Source organism: Barbus barbus, assembly GCF_936440315.1.
Source record: "Barbus barbus genome assembly, chromosome: 49".
NCBI classification, from domain to species: domain Eukaryota; kingdom Metazoa; phylum Chordata; class Actinopteri; order Cypriniformes; family Cyprinidae; genus Barbus; species Barbus barbus.
In genome coordinates, this window is record NC_136727.1 from 21445805 (window position 1) to 21463676 (window position 17872).

The 17872-nt window shown below is 43.9% G+C and overlaps 1 protein-coding gene across 1 annotated transcript in view; it reads right to left on the reverse strand.

Annotated features, from left to right (window-relative positions):
- Window positions 1-1278: 1278 nt before the first annotated feature.
- LOC306867653 (uncharacterized protein) overlaps window positions 1279-17872 on the reverse strand; it is a 42056-nt gene continuing 25462 nt past the window's right edge. Inside the window, exons 5-8 of the mRNA XM_079413448.1 lie at window positions 13766-13926; window positions 11258-11374; window positions 2365-2439; window positions 1279-2263 (exon numbers count right to left, since the gene is read on the reverse strand). Of these exons, the coding sequence (XP_079269574.1) occupies window positions 1298-2263; window positions 2365-2439; window positions 11258-11374; window positions 13766-13926 (1319 nt within the window). The 3' untranslated portion in view covers window positions 1279-1297. The remainder of the gene's footprint in view (window positions 2264-2364; window positions 2440-11257; window positions 11375-13765; window positions 13927-17872) is intronic.

A 17872-nucleotide genomic window follows, 5' to 3' on the forward strand; every position in this document is an offset into this window, starting at 1 on the left:
CAAAAAAATAAACACTTCACAGTTTCGATTGATGTATAATTGAGTATTTTTAGAGTCTTTTGCACTTAAAAAAAACGAACTGGTATCGCGATACCGTCTACCCCAGAGGGTTAATAACTAAGTTATCAGAGAGAGTGAGAGAGAGATAGAAAGAGAGAGATTACCTCTGTGAGTTTGTGCGTCTCTAAAAGTGTTCGGCAGCAATGTCTCTAGTAATAGTGAAACTTTAAGTTAATTTACTTCACGAACAGCGCTGTTGTTGTTACCTCGCTTGTGAGAAGTCAAGTAGTTTTTTAGTTGTTAAACTGTTATTGATATAGTCACCAGAGTAGCGCTAACAACATTACCGTGTATGTTAGCATGTGTGCAAACTGTGCGACTGTGAGGGAGAGATGGAGTATGTGCTTTCCACAAATATTAAAATGTAATTTTGTCGTTTTTATCCTATTGTTTACTATATGTATTTGTTTGGTCAGTGTTTTGGTTCTTTTGCTGGTTTTAGGCTGTAAGGACCTTTGAAATAACTCAAATCATTTAGCGAATTGATACAGACTCAAGCATTCAACGGCCCCGTTGTAATAATATCGTTGTAATATGTGCCATTCACTTTCACACTGTTGCTACAGATTTGTTACATTGTACACTCTTCAAATCAAAGTCCTGCAAAGATAACATGACATTTTCTTGAGATTGCTGTTTGCAGCAAATCATGAGGGCAGTTTCATTTTAGATCAGACATACAATCGTGAGTGAGTGCGACCTGAAAATATCAGTGAATGATGAGTTATTTTCCTAAATAAAGTGATCCTGCCAGAAGAATTGCACGAAAACGTATCATGTCTCTACCATCTGTATCATCTCGGTGAGCTTTTTTGAGGTTTTACACATGTGCAGTAAAACGAATTTAAGATTTACTGATGTTTCAGTGTGGATGAGAAACTTTTGGTAAAAGCTTGAAAATGCTAACGTGTTTTAAAACAAAAAATCAATTTTCAAATGTATCCGGATTAATGTAGACATAGTCTAAAAATATATAGTTCTTTATAGGTGAAGCTCCTGCCACTTAATTACTGCAAATTTACAGCGTGTTTATACATGATTTGATTTTCTTGTTACAGCAGGTTTTTTTATATTGTAATACCCCTTACAAAATTATTTCAGTTGTTTTGAGACCATTATCACTCAACCACACAGTTCAGTAAAGAATGTTTATTGGACTGAACATTCTGTAGACATTAACACTCTTATGTTGTTCAGTTTTAAATTTTGACTGTTCCGCAGCAGATTTTAGTGTTAGTTATTGAGTACCAGGGGGTACAAGGTCTGGAGGGCCCTGGCAGAGACATGGTGGAAGGAAGGGACAGATTGGATAAATAGAAGGGGGTACAAGGCCATGGTATGGAAACTCTTCAGACTTGGATTCTGTAACCTCTTCACTGTTCTTGCCTTGAGTTTCTTTACTGTCCTTGCCATGAGATTCTTTACTATTCTTGCCGTGAGATTCTTTACTGTTCTTGCCATGGGATTCTTTACTGTTCTTGCCGTGAGTTTCTTTACTGTACTTGCCATGAGATTCTTTACTGTTCTTGCCATGAGTTTCTTTACTGTTCTTACCGTGAGTTTCTTTACTGTTCTTGTCGTGAGTTCCTTTACTGTTCGTGATGAGAATTTCTTTACTGTTCTTGTCGTGAGTTTCTTTACTGTTCTTGCCTTGAGTTTCTTTACTGTTCCTGTCGTGAGTTTCTTTACTGTTCCTACCGTGAGTTTCTTTACCGCTCTCGCCATGAGTTTCTTTATTGTTCTTGCCGTGGGATTCTTTACTGTTCTTGCCGTGGGATTCTTTACTGTTCTTGCCATGAGATTCTTTACTGTTCTTGTCCTGAGTGTTTTTACCCTTCTTGTCGTAATTTTCTTTACTGTTTTCACCGTGAGTTTCTTTACTGTTTGTTTTGTGAGTTTCTTTGCTGTTCTTGCCGTGAGATTCTTTACTGTTCTTGCCGTGAGATTCTTTACTGTTCTTGCCGTGAGATTCTTTACTGTTCTTGCCGTGAGATTCTTTACTGTTCTTGCCGTGAGATTCTTTACTGTTCTTGCCGTGAGATTCTTTACTGTTCTTGCCGTGAGATTCTTTACTGTTCTTGTCGTGAGTTTCTTTACTGTTACTGTCATCATAATCTGTTTGATCCGAATAGAAGGTGGGTGGGAGTCCATGGAATTCACAGTCTTTTCTTGACTGAGCAGGGTGTTGTAATGGATTTAAGTTCTGGAAGCAATTAGAGGAAAGGCATTTCATAGCTAGACAGCTGAAAGAAATCAGGATAACACAAGTACAGTTTATTAAGAGTATGTTATTGAAATTTGTACCTTAACTTCATAAATCTCACATTCCACTTCTGGCTCTTCGTTTCCGACCTGAGAGGACTTACAGAAGCCATAACGCTAGAGAAAGGGAGAGAGGTATTCAAAACTACAGGGCTTGGAAAAAATTAAAGGATTTAATGTTGTTGCCTACTGTTAAGGCAAGACCCTACAGGTGAATAGGGTAAAAAATCTCTATAAAAAAAAAAGTCACGATATTTTGCCCAGCGGATCATTCACAATACATCGAGACAATTGCTTTGTATTACATGTCTGTGTAGATTCGTCACTAAACCATCCAGATGTTTAAAACTTTCCAAAATGTCATTTTTATTAAAATCACTGGACTATAAAAAGTTTAACAAGACGTTTTGTTGTCTATCCAAACACCTTCATCAGTTGTAAAAACAGGAAGTACTACTAGATTAAATGTGTAACACATGCCAGAGTGTTACAGCTCATAATGGTGCCATGAGACACCATCTGTCCCACACCTATGATGATGCTGTAACACCATTTACTCTAGCATGTGTTACACATTTAATCTAGTAGTCATATGACCTCTATAGGTCTGTTGATCATGGGACTTTTGTGGATATAATTGCCAGAGTTACTTCCTGTTTTTACAACTGATGAAGGTATTTGGATAGACACCAAAATGTCTTTGTTAAGCTTTTTATAGTCTAGTGATTTTAATCAAAAGTAAATTTTTTGGAAAGTTTGTATTACATGTTTTCTTAAATGACATGTTATATACAAATATACAAATGATGCATTATGTAATTGAATATGCACTAATTTGCATATATTTCTAGAAAAGGAATCTGAACATTGGATAAGGCCAAGTTGAAAATTAAATATATTTACATATACTGTGTAATGGGCCCTGCTTACACCTGTTATTAAAATGTGTTTTGGTCGATCGGATCACAACTACACAAGGAAAACACATTCCTGTTCACACTTGGTGTTTTAGTCCAGCTCTTCTATCCACTTTCAACTACTTCTGTACTGATTTCTTTTGAGGGAAGGGTCTATGGGCCAGTGTGTGGTCTTTTTCTGATCTTTTGTTCTAAATAGCTTTCACAATTTACATATGAGTCAAATGCTGTTTGTTTTTTGTTTTTGTCTGTCTGTTTGTTTGTTTTTTCCAAAGCTATAAAACGTTTACTGCATGGATTACTGGGGTGGTGATGGTGCAGTGGATAAGACACATGCCTTTGGTGTGAGAGACCCGGGTTCGAATCCACTGTGAGACACCAACGTGTCCCTGAGCAAGACACTTAACCCCTAGTTGCTCCAGAGGCGTGCGACCTCTGACATATATAGCAATTGTAAGTCGCTTTGGATAAAAGCGTCAGCTAAATGAATAAATGTAAATGTGGATTAAAAAAAGTAAAAACTACTACACATCAGTCAAAATTGCACTAAGAGAGAGAGAGAAAGAGAGAGAGAAAATCATCAGAAAGTCACATAAGTTCTCAGCAAATCCTTTCAGTTTTACCCGTATTCAGAACAGAATAAGAAGAAAATAAGTAGCTATAAAACTATAGTAAAAAGTTATACAATTATTAAATAAGATCAATTATAATGACATTAAATTGTGGATACTGTACTTAGGAATCACAGATTCTAGCCTAGATCTTGGAATAAATTACCCAAATAAGAATGTTCACCGTATATTGCCATCTGAACAAGTAAGTAACAAGTCTGCCACGTTTGTTTATTTATTTATTCATTTAGCAGACGCTTTTATCCAAAGCGACTTACAAATGAGGAGATAAGAAGCAATCAAAACCAACAAAAGAGCAACAACGTGCAAGTGCTATTACAAGTCTTGGTTAGCCTAACGCAGTACAGATAATTATTATTATTATTATTATTGTTGTTATTTTTATTTTTATTTATTTATTTTAAATAAAAAGACATATAGATAAAATAAAATTAGAATAGAGAGTGCTAGACTTAGAGGGTCAAGTATAGATGGAACAGATGAGTTTTTAGCCATTTCTTGAAGATGGGTAAGGATTCGGCTGACCGGATTGAGTTGGGCAGGTCATTCCACCAGATGGGAACACTTATTGAAAAAGTCTGTGAAAGGGTTTTTGTGCGTCTTTGGGATCCTACCTGTACCACTCAAATTAGAAAACATTATTATAAGCTAACCTTTGTGAACCGGGTTAAAGTAAGGTTATGGTTTTCAACACTGGCTGGTTATGTACTTGCTCAAATATTGATTTCAGATCATTTTTAACCCAAAAAAGTTACAGACTGCAGCTTTAACATTCTGATTTTGTAGATTAATGAATGGGAAATGAACTGAAATTAGCTCAGTCAGCGAAGTAGGTCGACTTTAGTGGCTGTTCAAAAGCGTACACACCACGAGCACAATCCGGTTGAATGTGTTTTCGACTACCTCTGGATGTGGTCAAAAGTGGACAAGCTCAAAACCCTGTATTTAGCATTGTCCACTTGTGATCGGATCAACCAAAAGACAACTTAATACCAGCAATCAGCATACTATAAAAGGATCATGTAAAATACCATCAGCTTCATAGAAGCTACTTTGTCTCTCTGTGTGTGTGTGTGTGTGTGTGTGGAACACCAAGAAATGGAAAGTTCTAGCTATTTTAAGAAATGTGCATCACCATCCTCCTGTTTTGCTTTGTGACACATTTTGACATGTATACTTTGTGTGTCATCTGTTTAGGAGGAGAACATGTTTGGCCAGCTCCCAAGGGAGCAGGCTGCCCTCACTGTGATCGTTCCATGTTTAGGAAGCTGGTGAAGATGCATAGTGACTTCTATCATGGTGGCGCAAGTAAAGCTGGTAGATTAATTTGAGATTGGTATATCTCTTTCTCAAGCTTCACCTTCTAGCTCTGAAACTCTCAAACAGGATCCAGAAGCCTGTTCTGTGGCATTTGATTGGCCCTATCTAGCTCAGAAAAGTTAGATGTGATGGTAGATGAGGTCTCCAGTGAGCCTGCCTCCTCCTTCAGCCCTGCATATGAGGAGTTGGTTGAGATGATGGCCCAGTCCCAAGCTAGACTCAGTCTAGGCTGGCTGGTGGAAAATCAGGAAGTCGCAACAAAGTAAACTTGGTCAGCGATTCCTGATGGGTTGTCAACTCTTCACTTGTGAGCCTACTGTTTCTAAAACATATTTGGCTATCATAATCACCTCAGTGAATTTAAATTATTCAAATATGAGGGGACTGTGTGAGCAAAGATATGAGAAGATGTCCCTTGTCACTTGTGAGCTATTCAGTCAGGGTCCTTTAGGCCCTGTAAACACTTTAGACCCAGTAACGTGTCCTAGTTCTTGGAGGGAGGGTCAGAAAGTGAGCGTGATTGCCCATGCTCCCCATCCTATGAATCAATGAGCTGGGATGAAGAATGGGATGAAGGTGCAGGGATTGAGTGCAATACTCTCTCACACAATGCACCCAAACGTTCATGGTTAAGGTGGAGGTGATATAATTGCTCTCTGGTGTAGGGAAGCATTTTAGGATTCTGACAGAGCAGAAGAGTGGACTGAGTCGCCAGTAACTTTCCACTCTCTCATCTGCTATCAAGGAATGACGTAGTCATGGATGGCTTTGTGTTAAGATGCTTCCGGAATGAATGGGAGGAAAAGTGGATGTTGTTGCTATTTGCATCCTACTTTCTCATCTTTTACCCCTTCAGTGCTGTAAGCTGGAGGAAATAGAGTAGATAGTGATGCAGCTGGTTTGCTGACCAGCTGCATCACTGTCTGGTACGGGAACTGCAGTGCTGCTGACCGCAAGACCCTCCAGCGGACAGTGAACACAGCTGCAAAGATCATCGGTGCCCCTCTCCCCTCCATCCTGGACATTTTCCTTACACGATGCTACAGCAAAACCAACAGCATCGTGAAGGACTCCACCCATCCCTCCCACAGTCTCTTCCAGCTCCTACCATCAGGAAGACGGTACCGGAGCATCAGAGCCCGCTCCGCCAGACTGCTCAACAGTTTTTTTTTTTTCCCCCAGGCTGTGAGAGCCCTGAACTCAAATCACCCCGCCCCCCTCTGAAACCCCATACAAACCCCTACCTGGACCACCCCCCACCCCAAACAACCCCCCCCCCCCAACCTTACCACACCAAAGAAAAAACTGTATGGAACTTTTTTTTGTGCAATTCAAAGTGTGTACACACAGGTGAGTGGGCCTGTACAAATCACCTGTAGTAACACACTCTCCTCTATGTGCACTAGACACTTTACACACACTGCTGCATGTACACAATCCCACAAAAGACTCAGCAATATATGTATGTTTACATGCTCAGGCACTACAAATCATCCTGCACTGTTCCCCAACCAGCTGCTGACTCAAATGTCTCTATTTGCACATGTACAGTATTTGTGAAGCATTCGTATAGTTTGTATTTTTTATCTTCTATTTTTTTAGTTTGTACAGGGTAAATATTTATGTGAAGCATTCGTATAGTTTGTATTTTTTATCTTCTATTTTTTAGTTTGTATAGGGTAAATACTTATATATAGTATACTTATAGTTAAATCTGTCAGTAGGTTAGTTGTGTATAGGTTTACAGTGTTTTTTTACTTCATTGTTGTATGTCTGTATTTTATGTAGCACCGTGGTCCTGCAAGGCACGACATTTCGTTCCACTGTAGTACTTAATGTTAGCACACTTCCTATAGGTTATAAGGAATGGATGAATTTATGGGGCAAAAAAGTGGACTTTGTTGTCATTAGCATCCTAGTTTCATGTAGCCAGACCTTCAGACTGACAGCAGAAGGTCTGGGAACCTTCACATCCAATCACACCGCTTTGAATGGCCAAGGCCTGCCCAAAAAGCCATTTGATTGACAGGTAAAGCAACCAATCATGTATTATGTATGCATCCTGTATGATTCAACCAATCCGATGATGACTTCAAAACTCCTGAAGTGTTTTCAATTAACCTATCGGTAAGCCCTGCACCCCCCCGGAGAACTAAACAGAGTAGCTAACTGTCTTAAAACGGCAGCTTTTAGTGTAAAAACCTTGTCTCAAAATGTTTTTGATAAATTTTGAACACAGAAGGACCAGCTCTCAAGGAGCATTCAAGTGGGATTTAAATATGCCATGGAAGGATATATAAAATATTTTAAAATAAATATGGTGGGTAATAAGATTAATCTCATCGAGGACAAACACTGTTCATGTACTGCAGGGTATGAATAAATTAAATTTAATCAGTTTATTATGAAGAGGCAATGTTGACCTTTTGTGTATGTGTTTTTGACCAGGGGCATTTCCTCCAAGGAGGCAAGGGAGGCAGTGTCTCCTCTCCTCAAAACTGAATGAGAAAATAATTGATATTACAACAATATATGATCGTTATGATTGGATGTGATTGGTTCCTGCGATAAATCCCGCCTCTTGTTTTCATGCAAGCTCTCGGTCTGAATGAAAAGAATGATGGCGTTATTGACAAATTATAAAGTAAGCAACTCTCACACTTCGATATCACTGCTTTGTGTCACGTCAAAAGGAAACATGAAATGGCCTGAAAATGTGATTACTGTCAGTTTTTAGTGAGCATTCAGCTTGATGAAATGAAAGATGTATCTGTGCCTGTGACAATGTTTGTGACAGGGCTTTTATGATGATGACCCGAAAATAAGTTGACTATTAAAAAGAACAGCTGAACATCAGTTCACAAATGAAAAACATGTCTATTTACAAGCGCATATAGGCAGAGGTTATTTATTCTAACTCCACCCACCAACGTGTGATTTACAAAGCATTACAGAATACAATCTTTCAATAACAGGTCCAGTGGCGCATATGGAGAAGTACATGTTGAGGTCTTTTTTGATGAGATCGACCGGAGTTCAAATATGCGTTTTGCCGAACTATTTTTCCTACCTTTTCAAATCAGATATCACATCAGAAAGGCATGGATTTTCAATAATAATGAAGGAAATCACTTAAAAGTATAACTTAAAATATCGGGTAGGGTTAGGGTAGGTGTAGGGAGGGATTTATAAGGTGACATCCATTTAATAATTTGAATTAAATAATAATTTAAACTCAATATGTTATTATTGTATACTGTTTTATAATGTACAAACCCGATTCCAAAAAAGTTGGGACACTGTATAAATTGTGAATAAAAACAGAATGCAATGATGTGTAAGTTTTAAATTTCAATATTTTATTCAGAATACAACATAGATGACATATCAAATGTTTAAACTGAGAAAATGTGTCATTTTAAGGGAAAAATAAGTTTATTTTAAATTTCATGGCATCAACACAGCTCAAAAAAGTTGGGACAAGGCCATGTTTACCACTGTGTGGCATCCCCTCTTCTTTTTATAACAGTCTGCAAACGTCTGGGGACTGAGGAGACAAGTTGCTCAAGTTTAGGAATAGGAATGTTGTCCCATTCTTGTCTAATACAGGCTTCTAGTTGCTCAACTGTCTTAGGTCTTCTTTGTCGCATCTTACTCTTTATGATGCGCCAAATGTTTTCTATGGGTGAGAGATCTGGACTGCAGGCTGGCCATTTCAGTACCCGGATCCTCCTCCTACGCAGCCATGATGTTGTAATTGATGCAGTATGTGGTCTGGCATTGTCATGTTGGAAAATGCAAGGTCTTCCCTGAAAGAGACAACGTCTGGATGGGAGCATATGTTGTTCTAGAACTTGGATATACCTTTCAGCATTGATGGTGCCTTTCCAGATGTGTAAGCTGCCCATACCACACGCACTCATGCAACCCCATACCATTAGAGATGCAGGCTTCTGAACTGAGCGCTGATAACAACTCGGGTTGTCCTTGTCCTCTTTAGTCCGGATGACATGGCATCCCAATTTTCCAAAAAGAACTTCAAATTTTGATTCGTCTGACCACAGAACAGTTTTCCACTTTGCCACAGTCCATTTTAAATAAGCCTTGGCCCAGAGAAAACGCCTGCGCTTCTGGATCATGTTTAGATATGGCTTCTTTTTTGACCTATAGAGTTTTAGCCAGCAACGGCGAATGGCACGGTGGATTGTGTTCACCGACAATGTTTTCTGGAAGTATTCCTGAGCCCATGTTGTGATTTCCATTACAGTAGCATTCCTGTATGTGATGCAGTGCCGTCTAAGGGCCCGAAGATCATGGGCATCCAGTATGGTTTTCCGGCCTTGACCCTTACGCACAGATTTTTCCAGATTCTCTGAATCTTTGGATGATATTATGCACTGTAGATGATGATAACTTCAAACTCTTTACAATTTTTCTCTGAGAAAATCCTTTCTGATATTGCTCCACTATTTTTCGCCGCAGCATTGGGGGAATTGGTGATCCTCTTGCCATCTTGACTTCTGAGAGACACTGCCACTCTGAGAGGCTCTTTTTATACCCAATCATGTTGCCAATTGACCTAATAAGTTGCCTAACAAATTGGTCCTCCAGCTGTTCCTTATATGTACATTTAACTTTTCCAGCCTCTTATTGCTACCTGTCCCAACTTTTTTGGAATGTGTAGCTCTCATGAAATCCAAAATGAGCCAATATTTGGCATGACATTTCAAAATGTCCCACTTTCAACATTTGATATGTTATTTATATTCTATTGTGAATAAAATATAAGTTTATGAGATTTGTAAATTATTGCATTCCTTTTTTATTCGTAATTTGTACAGTGTCCCAACTTTTTTGGAATCGGGTTTGTACTATAATACTGAGGTGCAGATAATTGCCACTATTTGCAATAAGTAGTATAAATAGCTGAAAATCCTGCTAGGTGTAAATAGAATCTATAGCTATTTGCACTTAGTGTAAACGTGACGTGTAGCAGGGACATATATATATATATATATATATATATAGATGACCTAAAGATGTCTGAGTTCCAGTCCCGTGCAACTGATACTCAACTGCCATTAGCTAATCAGCATTCGAGTGGAGGGGCATACTGATAGTTCAGTTTTGTGTGCTGTATGCATGAGGCTTTAATCAATGGTCTGTGAGTGTGCCGTCTGAGGTTGAGGCTATTATCATCATACTTGCTCTTCTGCTGGCCCCTCCAGTACTGTGACCTGGAGGTGAAAGTGTGGATGTAGATGCATTTATCTTTACATGAATTGGTTGAAGGTTCTCAAGGAACAGGTCAAATGACAGAAAAGAAAAGTGATGTTGAGTATCCAAATTTCTGTCTCCATCTCCAGCACACTGGCTGGAAGTGGCTGTGAAGCATCAACACACCTCTTTGCTGGAATTTATAAATATGTTAAAATAAAACAAGAATAAAATGTCAAAAATATGAGTAGCAATCATCAGCCAATACGGGCTACTAGCAGAGATGTAGTAGGATGCTATTTGTGGCCCACTCTGTCATTTGCCCCCTCCATTCCCTCACAGTCTAGTGTCACCACAGCTTAATGTGTGTGCCCTTTTATAATGTGCTGGCACACCATTGACATCATATGACTGATGAAATAAAGATTGACATGTTTACACACATGGAGCAAACACCGGTCACACTGAAGGTGTTCTCATAGCATCAACATCATGGCACAGCATCTCGTTCCCTCCTTAGGGGACTGGGTTATATGCATAATCCTAAAACTATTTTTGGTTCAGTGAATGAAAAAAAAAAAAAATCTTTAAAGGTATGTATTGTATTGTTGACATATAGATTCAAACAATAAATACTTGTGTATGCAATAAATACTTGTGTATGACAATGACAAAAAAAGTGTTATTTTAGAAGATTTCTTTCCACTAGTCTGATATCTGACAGTGCCTGCAAAAACCATGAAGGAAAATTTGACAGTTATGTTGATTCAGAGAATGTTGATTTTGTACTGACTTGTCTTTATTGTAATTAAATAAATTATTTAGGAAGTAATTAACTTGTGCACTTACAGCCTGTTTCCCACATAAAGCCTTGCATGCTTTTTGTTTCTTGGATGCCACTCTTTTTGGACAGTTTGTCTTCATAATGGTAAACTGAGCAAAGAAGTATTGACCTGAAATCATCAACTAAGAAAAGACAAATTTTGTTAACATGCCAACCACTTGCAACCAAACAATGTAATGATCATATTAAAAAAAAAAACTGTCTGATTATGTATGACACAAAAGAATTGCTGTGTTATTAGTGGAATTAGTGGAAGTGCATTAGCAGGGTTCAAATCTCACTTATCTGACCGCCATTAATTTGTAGCAGTGAATGAAGAGGTATCATATCAGTCACAAGTGCAGTATGGAGTACCTCAAGGTTCAGTACTGGTACACAATAATGCGCCATTCACTTGCAGAACGCAAGCTTCTAGAGGGCACATAGGTCTAAAGTACTGAATTTAGGTAAAGGGGTGCAGAGCCAGAGGTGGTTTTGTAGACAAACATTAATGCCTTGAATTTTATGGGAGCAGCTATTGGTAGCCAGTGTAAATTGATGAACAGAGGTGTGAAGTGCGTTCTTTTCGGCTCATTAAAGATTAATCTTGTAGTGGCATTTTGGATAAATTGTAGAGTTTTGATGGAATTGGCTGGAAGACCTGCCAAGAGAGCACTGCAATAGTCAAGTCTGGACAGAACAAGAGCTTGAACAAGGAGTTGTGTTGCATGTTCCGAAAGAAAGGGCCTGATCTTCCTAATATTGTATAAAGCAAATCTGCAGGACCGGGCAGTTTTAGCAATGTGTTGTGAGAAATTCAGCTGATCATCAATCACAACTCCAAGGTTTCTGGCTGTTTTTGAAGGAGTTATGGTTGATGAGCCTAACTGGAAGGTGAAATCGTGATGAAGTGATAGGTTTGCTGAAACTACAAGCAGTTCTGTCTTGGCAAGGTTCAGTTGAAGGTGATGGTCCTTCATCCAGCAAGAAATGGCTTTTAGACAAGCTAAGATGCGAGCAGCTATCGTTGGATCATCAGGATGGAATGAGAGGTAGAGTTGAGTGTCATCAGTATATCAATGATATGAAAAGACGTTTATGAATGACAGAACCTAGTAATGCCATGTAGACAGAGAAGGGAAGTGGTCCAAGAATTGAGCCCTGAGGCACCCCAGTAGCTAGATGTTGCGACTTGGATACCTCACCTCTCCAAGATACCTTGAAGAACCTATCTGAGAGGTAAGACTCAAACCACTGGAGTGCAGTTCCTGAGACGCCCTTTCTCAATAGGGTTGACCGGAAGATCTGGTGGTTAACAGTGCCAAAAGCAGTGGACAGATCCAGCAAGATAAGTATTGAAGATTTGTAATCCGCTCTTGCAAGTCTTAGGGCTTCAACAACTGAAAGCAAGGCAGTCTCGGTTGAATGTCTACTTCTGAAACCAGACCGGTTGCTGTCGAGGAGGTTGTTCTGTGTGATAAAGGCAGAGACTTGGTTGAACACAGTTCGTTCAATTGTTTTTTCAATGAAAGGAAGAAGGGAAACCAGTCTGTAGTTCTCTAAAAGAGATGGGTTAAGGGTGGTTTTCTTAAGTAGTGGGGTTATACGAGCCTGTCTGAATGCTGAGGGAAAAACACCAATGTGAAGGGACAAAAATAGAAATTGAATTATGCTGAACACACTTTACTGTTTCTCACATGTGACAAGCGTCCCGAGCAATCATCAGCGTTGCCCTGGAAACGCAAGAGGAACACCTACACCCGCTCATTATGGCTAAAGCGGCCGCACCTGTTCCCCATTAGGCCACGGCAAGATAAGCTGTGGGAGCCCGGGAGGCAGGTGAGCTTCGACTCCAGAAGACACGCTGCTAATGACTGCTTCCTCTCTGTTCCCTTGCAGAAACAAGTGTGTAGGCAACCCAGCCAGCCTCAGAGCACCACGCCGGTCCACCGCACCACGAGAAAGCACCGAAAAGCACAACCCACGCGTCTTTACCGTTCTCCACGCCTTCGCAACACACTTTGTAAATAAACCACCCTCCGGGGCTTAAACTTTAAGCTCACATTGTCTTGTGTTCCTTCCACCCCGCCACACACAACATAGGGCTAAGCAAGCACACGACACTGACAAAGTATGCTATAGAGAACGAGACCAAATGCAACTTCAGCACATCTCAACAAAATAAACAAAACAAGCATTTCCTAGCAATAACAACTCTGCTAAGCACTAATGAGACAAGAAATAAATACACTTACAATCTGCTTTTAACTTCCGCTGATTGACTGCTTCTTTCAAAGAGTATTTCTTTACATTGTCTTTTGTAAGCGCTTAAACACACTTTACTGTTTCTCACAACAAAAGGCTAAGAAAGCGCTGACACTGACAAGGTATGCGATAGAGAGTAAATCAAGGCCTTGTATTTTGACTCACCTTTGGAATGAAATGCACGCAATTGAGCTTATGTAACTATAAGCATTTCATCTCATGTACTTTCAGAAAATATTTAAGCTTAATCTAAGTTTGAGAGACATCACCTTTGTGCTGATCCTTCCAACTTCCAACAATTTAAAGTAAGATTTGTGAGCAGATCTTTTGTTGAATTTCTGCAGGGCAGTTTTCACACTCCCCAGACCCTTCTGGTCATGCAAAGGCAGTAGACTTTGGCAGTCAGGGCATTTTGTCATTTCATGTGAAGCTGGGGGAAAACAGGAGCAAAATATAATCAAAATGTGAGCCATAACGTCTCGGTTATGTACGTAAACCTCGTTCCCTGATGGAGGGAACGGAGACGTTATGTTGTGACGACATTAGGGGATTCACTTGGGAGCCCCGACTGCCTCTGATAAGAGAAAACGCCAATGAAATTTGGCTAGTGGAATTTGCATACCTGAGCCACTCCCCGTGCATACGGGTATAAAAAGGCGACAGGTGCATCCACTCATCAGGTTTTCCGCTGAGGAGCCGAGAACGTGTCCCTGGCAACCAGCGATGGTTCAAGATTGTGGCATGGGGACATAACGTCTCAGTTCCCGGGGAAGTAACGCCGGGGAAGCGAGCCTTCCGGAGAAGTGCGCTACGGAGGCCACACCCTGCCCGAAGGGAGGTAACGTGTGGAGACACTGGTATGGACTGGCCCAAGCCTGGGGCAGTGCTACATACGCCTGGACCCTGGGGCAGATCCTACCTAGGAGAAGGGAGGAGGGCTGCCAGCAGAGTCTGACAGAGCTCTGTCAAAGGGAAGACACGGGTTTACCGTGAGGGAAACCGTACCGTGGATAGATACACGTGTGGGATCACCCGAAGGGAATCAGGCCACACGGGCACCTAGCTGAGTACAGGGGCTGACCGGAGACCCGGGCAAGCTAACACCGATACTGGGCCTGGCGTCAGGCTGCTCTGCCCAGTCTGACTGCCGGGGGTGCTGGAGGAACTCCGCCAGGGTTCGCCGTCCGGGGAACTAACTGGAGGAGAGAAACAGGCGCTCATATCCCCGGGTAAGGGGGAATGGCGCAGCAAGCGTGACACCGGCCAACTCTTCCCGCCACTTACCTGTTACCCAACACACGGGAAGAGACTGGCTCAACGCAGAGACTGTAAAATCTTGCGAAGGTGTTCGGTGTCGCCCAGCCCGCAGCTCTACAGATGTCTGCCAAAGAGGCGCCGTGCGCCAACGCATTGGTGGAGGCAACACTCCGTGTGGAGTGAGCCCTAACCCCGAGGGGGCACGGCTCGCCTTGGGATTGGTACGCCAAGGCGATGACATCCTCTATCCAGTGGGCCAACCTCTGCTTGGAGATAGCCTTCCCTTTCTGCTGACCTCCGTGGCAGACAAAGAGCTGCTCAGAGCTTCTGAAGCTCCGGGTGCGGTCCACGTATATGAGCAGCGCTCTTACGGGACACAGCAACGCCAAGGCTGGGTCTGCCTCCTCCGAGGGCAGTGCTTGCAGGTTCACCACCTGATCGCGGAAGGGCGTGGTGGGAACCTTAGGCCCGTATCCAGGCCGGGGTCTCAGGACAACGTGAGAGTAGACCGGCCCAAACACAAGGCACTCTTCGCTTACCGAAAATGCTTGGAGGTCCCCGACCCTCTTGATGGAAGTGAGCACGGTTAGGAGCGCTGTCTTAGCCGACAGGAATTTCAGCTCGACTGAGTCCAGCAGCTCAAAGGGACCCCTCTGAAGTCCAGCCAGGACAATAGAGAGATCCCAGGAGGGCATCAGGGGTGTCCTAGGAGGATTTAACCTTCTGACACCCCTCAGGAACCTTACGACGAGATCGTGCTTACCCAGGGACCGGCCGTCCACTGCATCGTGATGGGCCGCAATAGCAGCCACGTACACTTTCAAGGTGGAGGGCGACAGCCTGCGCTCCAACCTCTCTTGCAGGAAAGAAAGCACCACTCCAATCGTGCATCTTCGGGGGTCCTCCCGATGAGAAGAACACCAGTCCGCGAACAGACTCCACTTCAGTGCATAGGCTTGCCTAGTTGAAGGGGCCCTAGCCTGAGTGATGGTGTCCACCACAGCACACCACAGGCCACTCAAGTCTGCCGCGTCCCATCCAGGAGCCACACATGGAGGTTCCACAGATCTGGACGCTGGTGCCATATGGTGCCGAGCCCCTGAGAAAGAAGGTCCTTCCTCAGAGGGATGCGCCAGAGAGGGGCTGTCGCGAGGAGGGTGAGTCCCGGAAACCAGGTCCGGGTGGGCCAATATGGCGCAACCAACAAGACCTCCCTGACCTTGCACAGTGTCTGTGTGATCAGGCTCACTGGGGGAAACGCATACTTGCGCAGAGCCCGAGGCCAGCTGTGTGCCAGTGCGTCCGTGCCGAGTGGGGCCTCGGCCAGGGAGAAATACAGCTGGCAGTGGGAGGACTCGCGGGAAGCAAACAGGTCTACCTGGGCTTCCCCGAATCGACTCCAAATCAGCCGGATCGTCTCGGGATGGAGTCGCCATTCTCCGGGGAACGTGAGCTGTCGTGAGGGCGCGTCGGCTGCACGATTGAGCTCCCCCGGAATGTGGACGGCGCGCAGCTATTTGAGCTGTGACTGACTCCAGAGGAGGAGATGGCGGGCGAGCTGTGACATGCGGCATGATCGTAGACCTCCCTGCCGGTTGATGTACGAAACAGCCGCAGTGTTGTCCGTGCGGACCAACACGTGCTGGCCTAGGAGCAGTGGCCGGAACTGCTTTAAGGCCAGATGCACTGCCAACAGCTCTAGGCAGTTGATGTGCCAAAGCAGTCGAGGCCACGTCCAGAGCCCAGAGGCTGCCTGCCCGTTGCATGTAGCGCCCCAGCCTGTGCTGGAGGCATCTGTTGTGACAACAACATGCCGGGACACTTGTCCTAAGGGCACCCCGGCCCGTAGGAACGCAAGGTCCAACCAGGGGCTGAAAGAGCGGCGACACGATTGCGTGATGGTCACACGACGTGTCCTGCGGCGCCATGCCCATCTCGGGACCCATGAGTGTAACCAGTGCTGAAGTGGTCTCATATGAAGCAACCTGAGCGGCGTGACTGCGGCTACGGATGCCATATGCCCCAGGAGCTGCTGAAACTGTTTCAGCGGAACCACTGTCCTGCCTCTGAAGGAACTCAGGCAGTTCAGCACTGATTGGGCACGCTCGTCCGTGAGACGTGCCGTCATACTCACGGAGTCTAACTCCACACCGAGAAAAGAGATTCTCTGCACAGGGGAGAGCTTGCTCTTTTCCCAGTTGACCCGAAGCCCCAACTGGCTGAGGTGCCGGCTCGATTGCAACCTTTGCCAGGAGGACAGCAATCTCTTCGCGCAGGACAGGTGCATCTCGGACTGCCACCGAAGTCTCGAGGATGCCACTGAACCTGGGAGGCCGCCTGGCGAACTGAATCGCATAGCCGAGTCGAACGGTGCGAATGAGCCAGCAAGACGGGCTGGGTAGCGCAAGCCACGCCCCCAGATACCGTGAAAGTGGCACCAAAGGCACAATCGACGTGCCCGCAGTGGTGCAGTGAGGGGGAGTAAGGTTGGATGGAACAGAAGGCGGTGCGTTCTGACTCATCCCCACAAAACTCCCTAAGTCCCCGGGGGGACTGGCTAGAGGTGTGTGGGGAGGCATCGCGTCCCCAGACCGCACTCTCTTGGCCACTGGCAATATGGGTCGCGGGTGAGAGTGAGAAGGCAGTGCGTCGCACACTGTCAGCCCGCAGGCGTCGCACACTGTCAGCCCGCAGGCCTGAGAACCCGGAAGGAATGGAAATTGCTTTTTCTTTGACAATGTGGCGGAACAGAAACAAAAGAAAACTAAAAATTCTCCGCTCAGCCCTCCTCCGGGGGAAGGAGCGACGCTACCCTCGTCGTCTCCTGGGAAAGAGCAAATTTCCCCATCTCCGGGTTGCGCGCGTCAGGGCCGCTTTGTCGTCTTCCTGGAGGACTTGGCGGCCGGCTGAGGCGCAGGGGGCGCCGCACTCCTGCGAGAGGCTCGACGCGCCGGCCTAGGTGACGATTCAGCACGGGGCGGAGCAGCTCTGGAGGACGCAGGCGAGCGCCCACGGCGACCAGCAAACTGAGGCCTGGCCCTTGGGGTGTCGCCGAATAGCCCCGTCTGGGAGATGGAGGCGTCGAGAAAGCGTGCTTTGTCGACATCCTTCATCTCTGC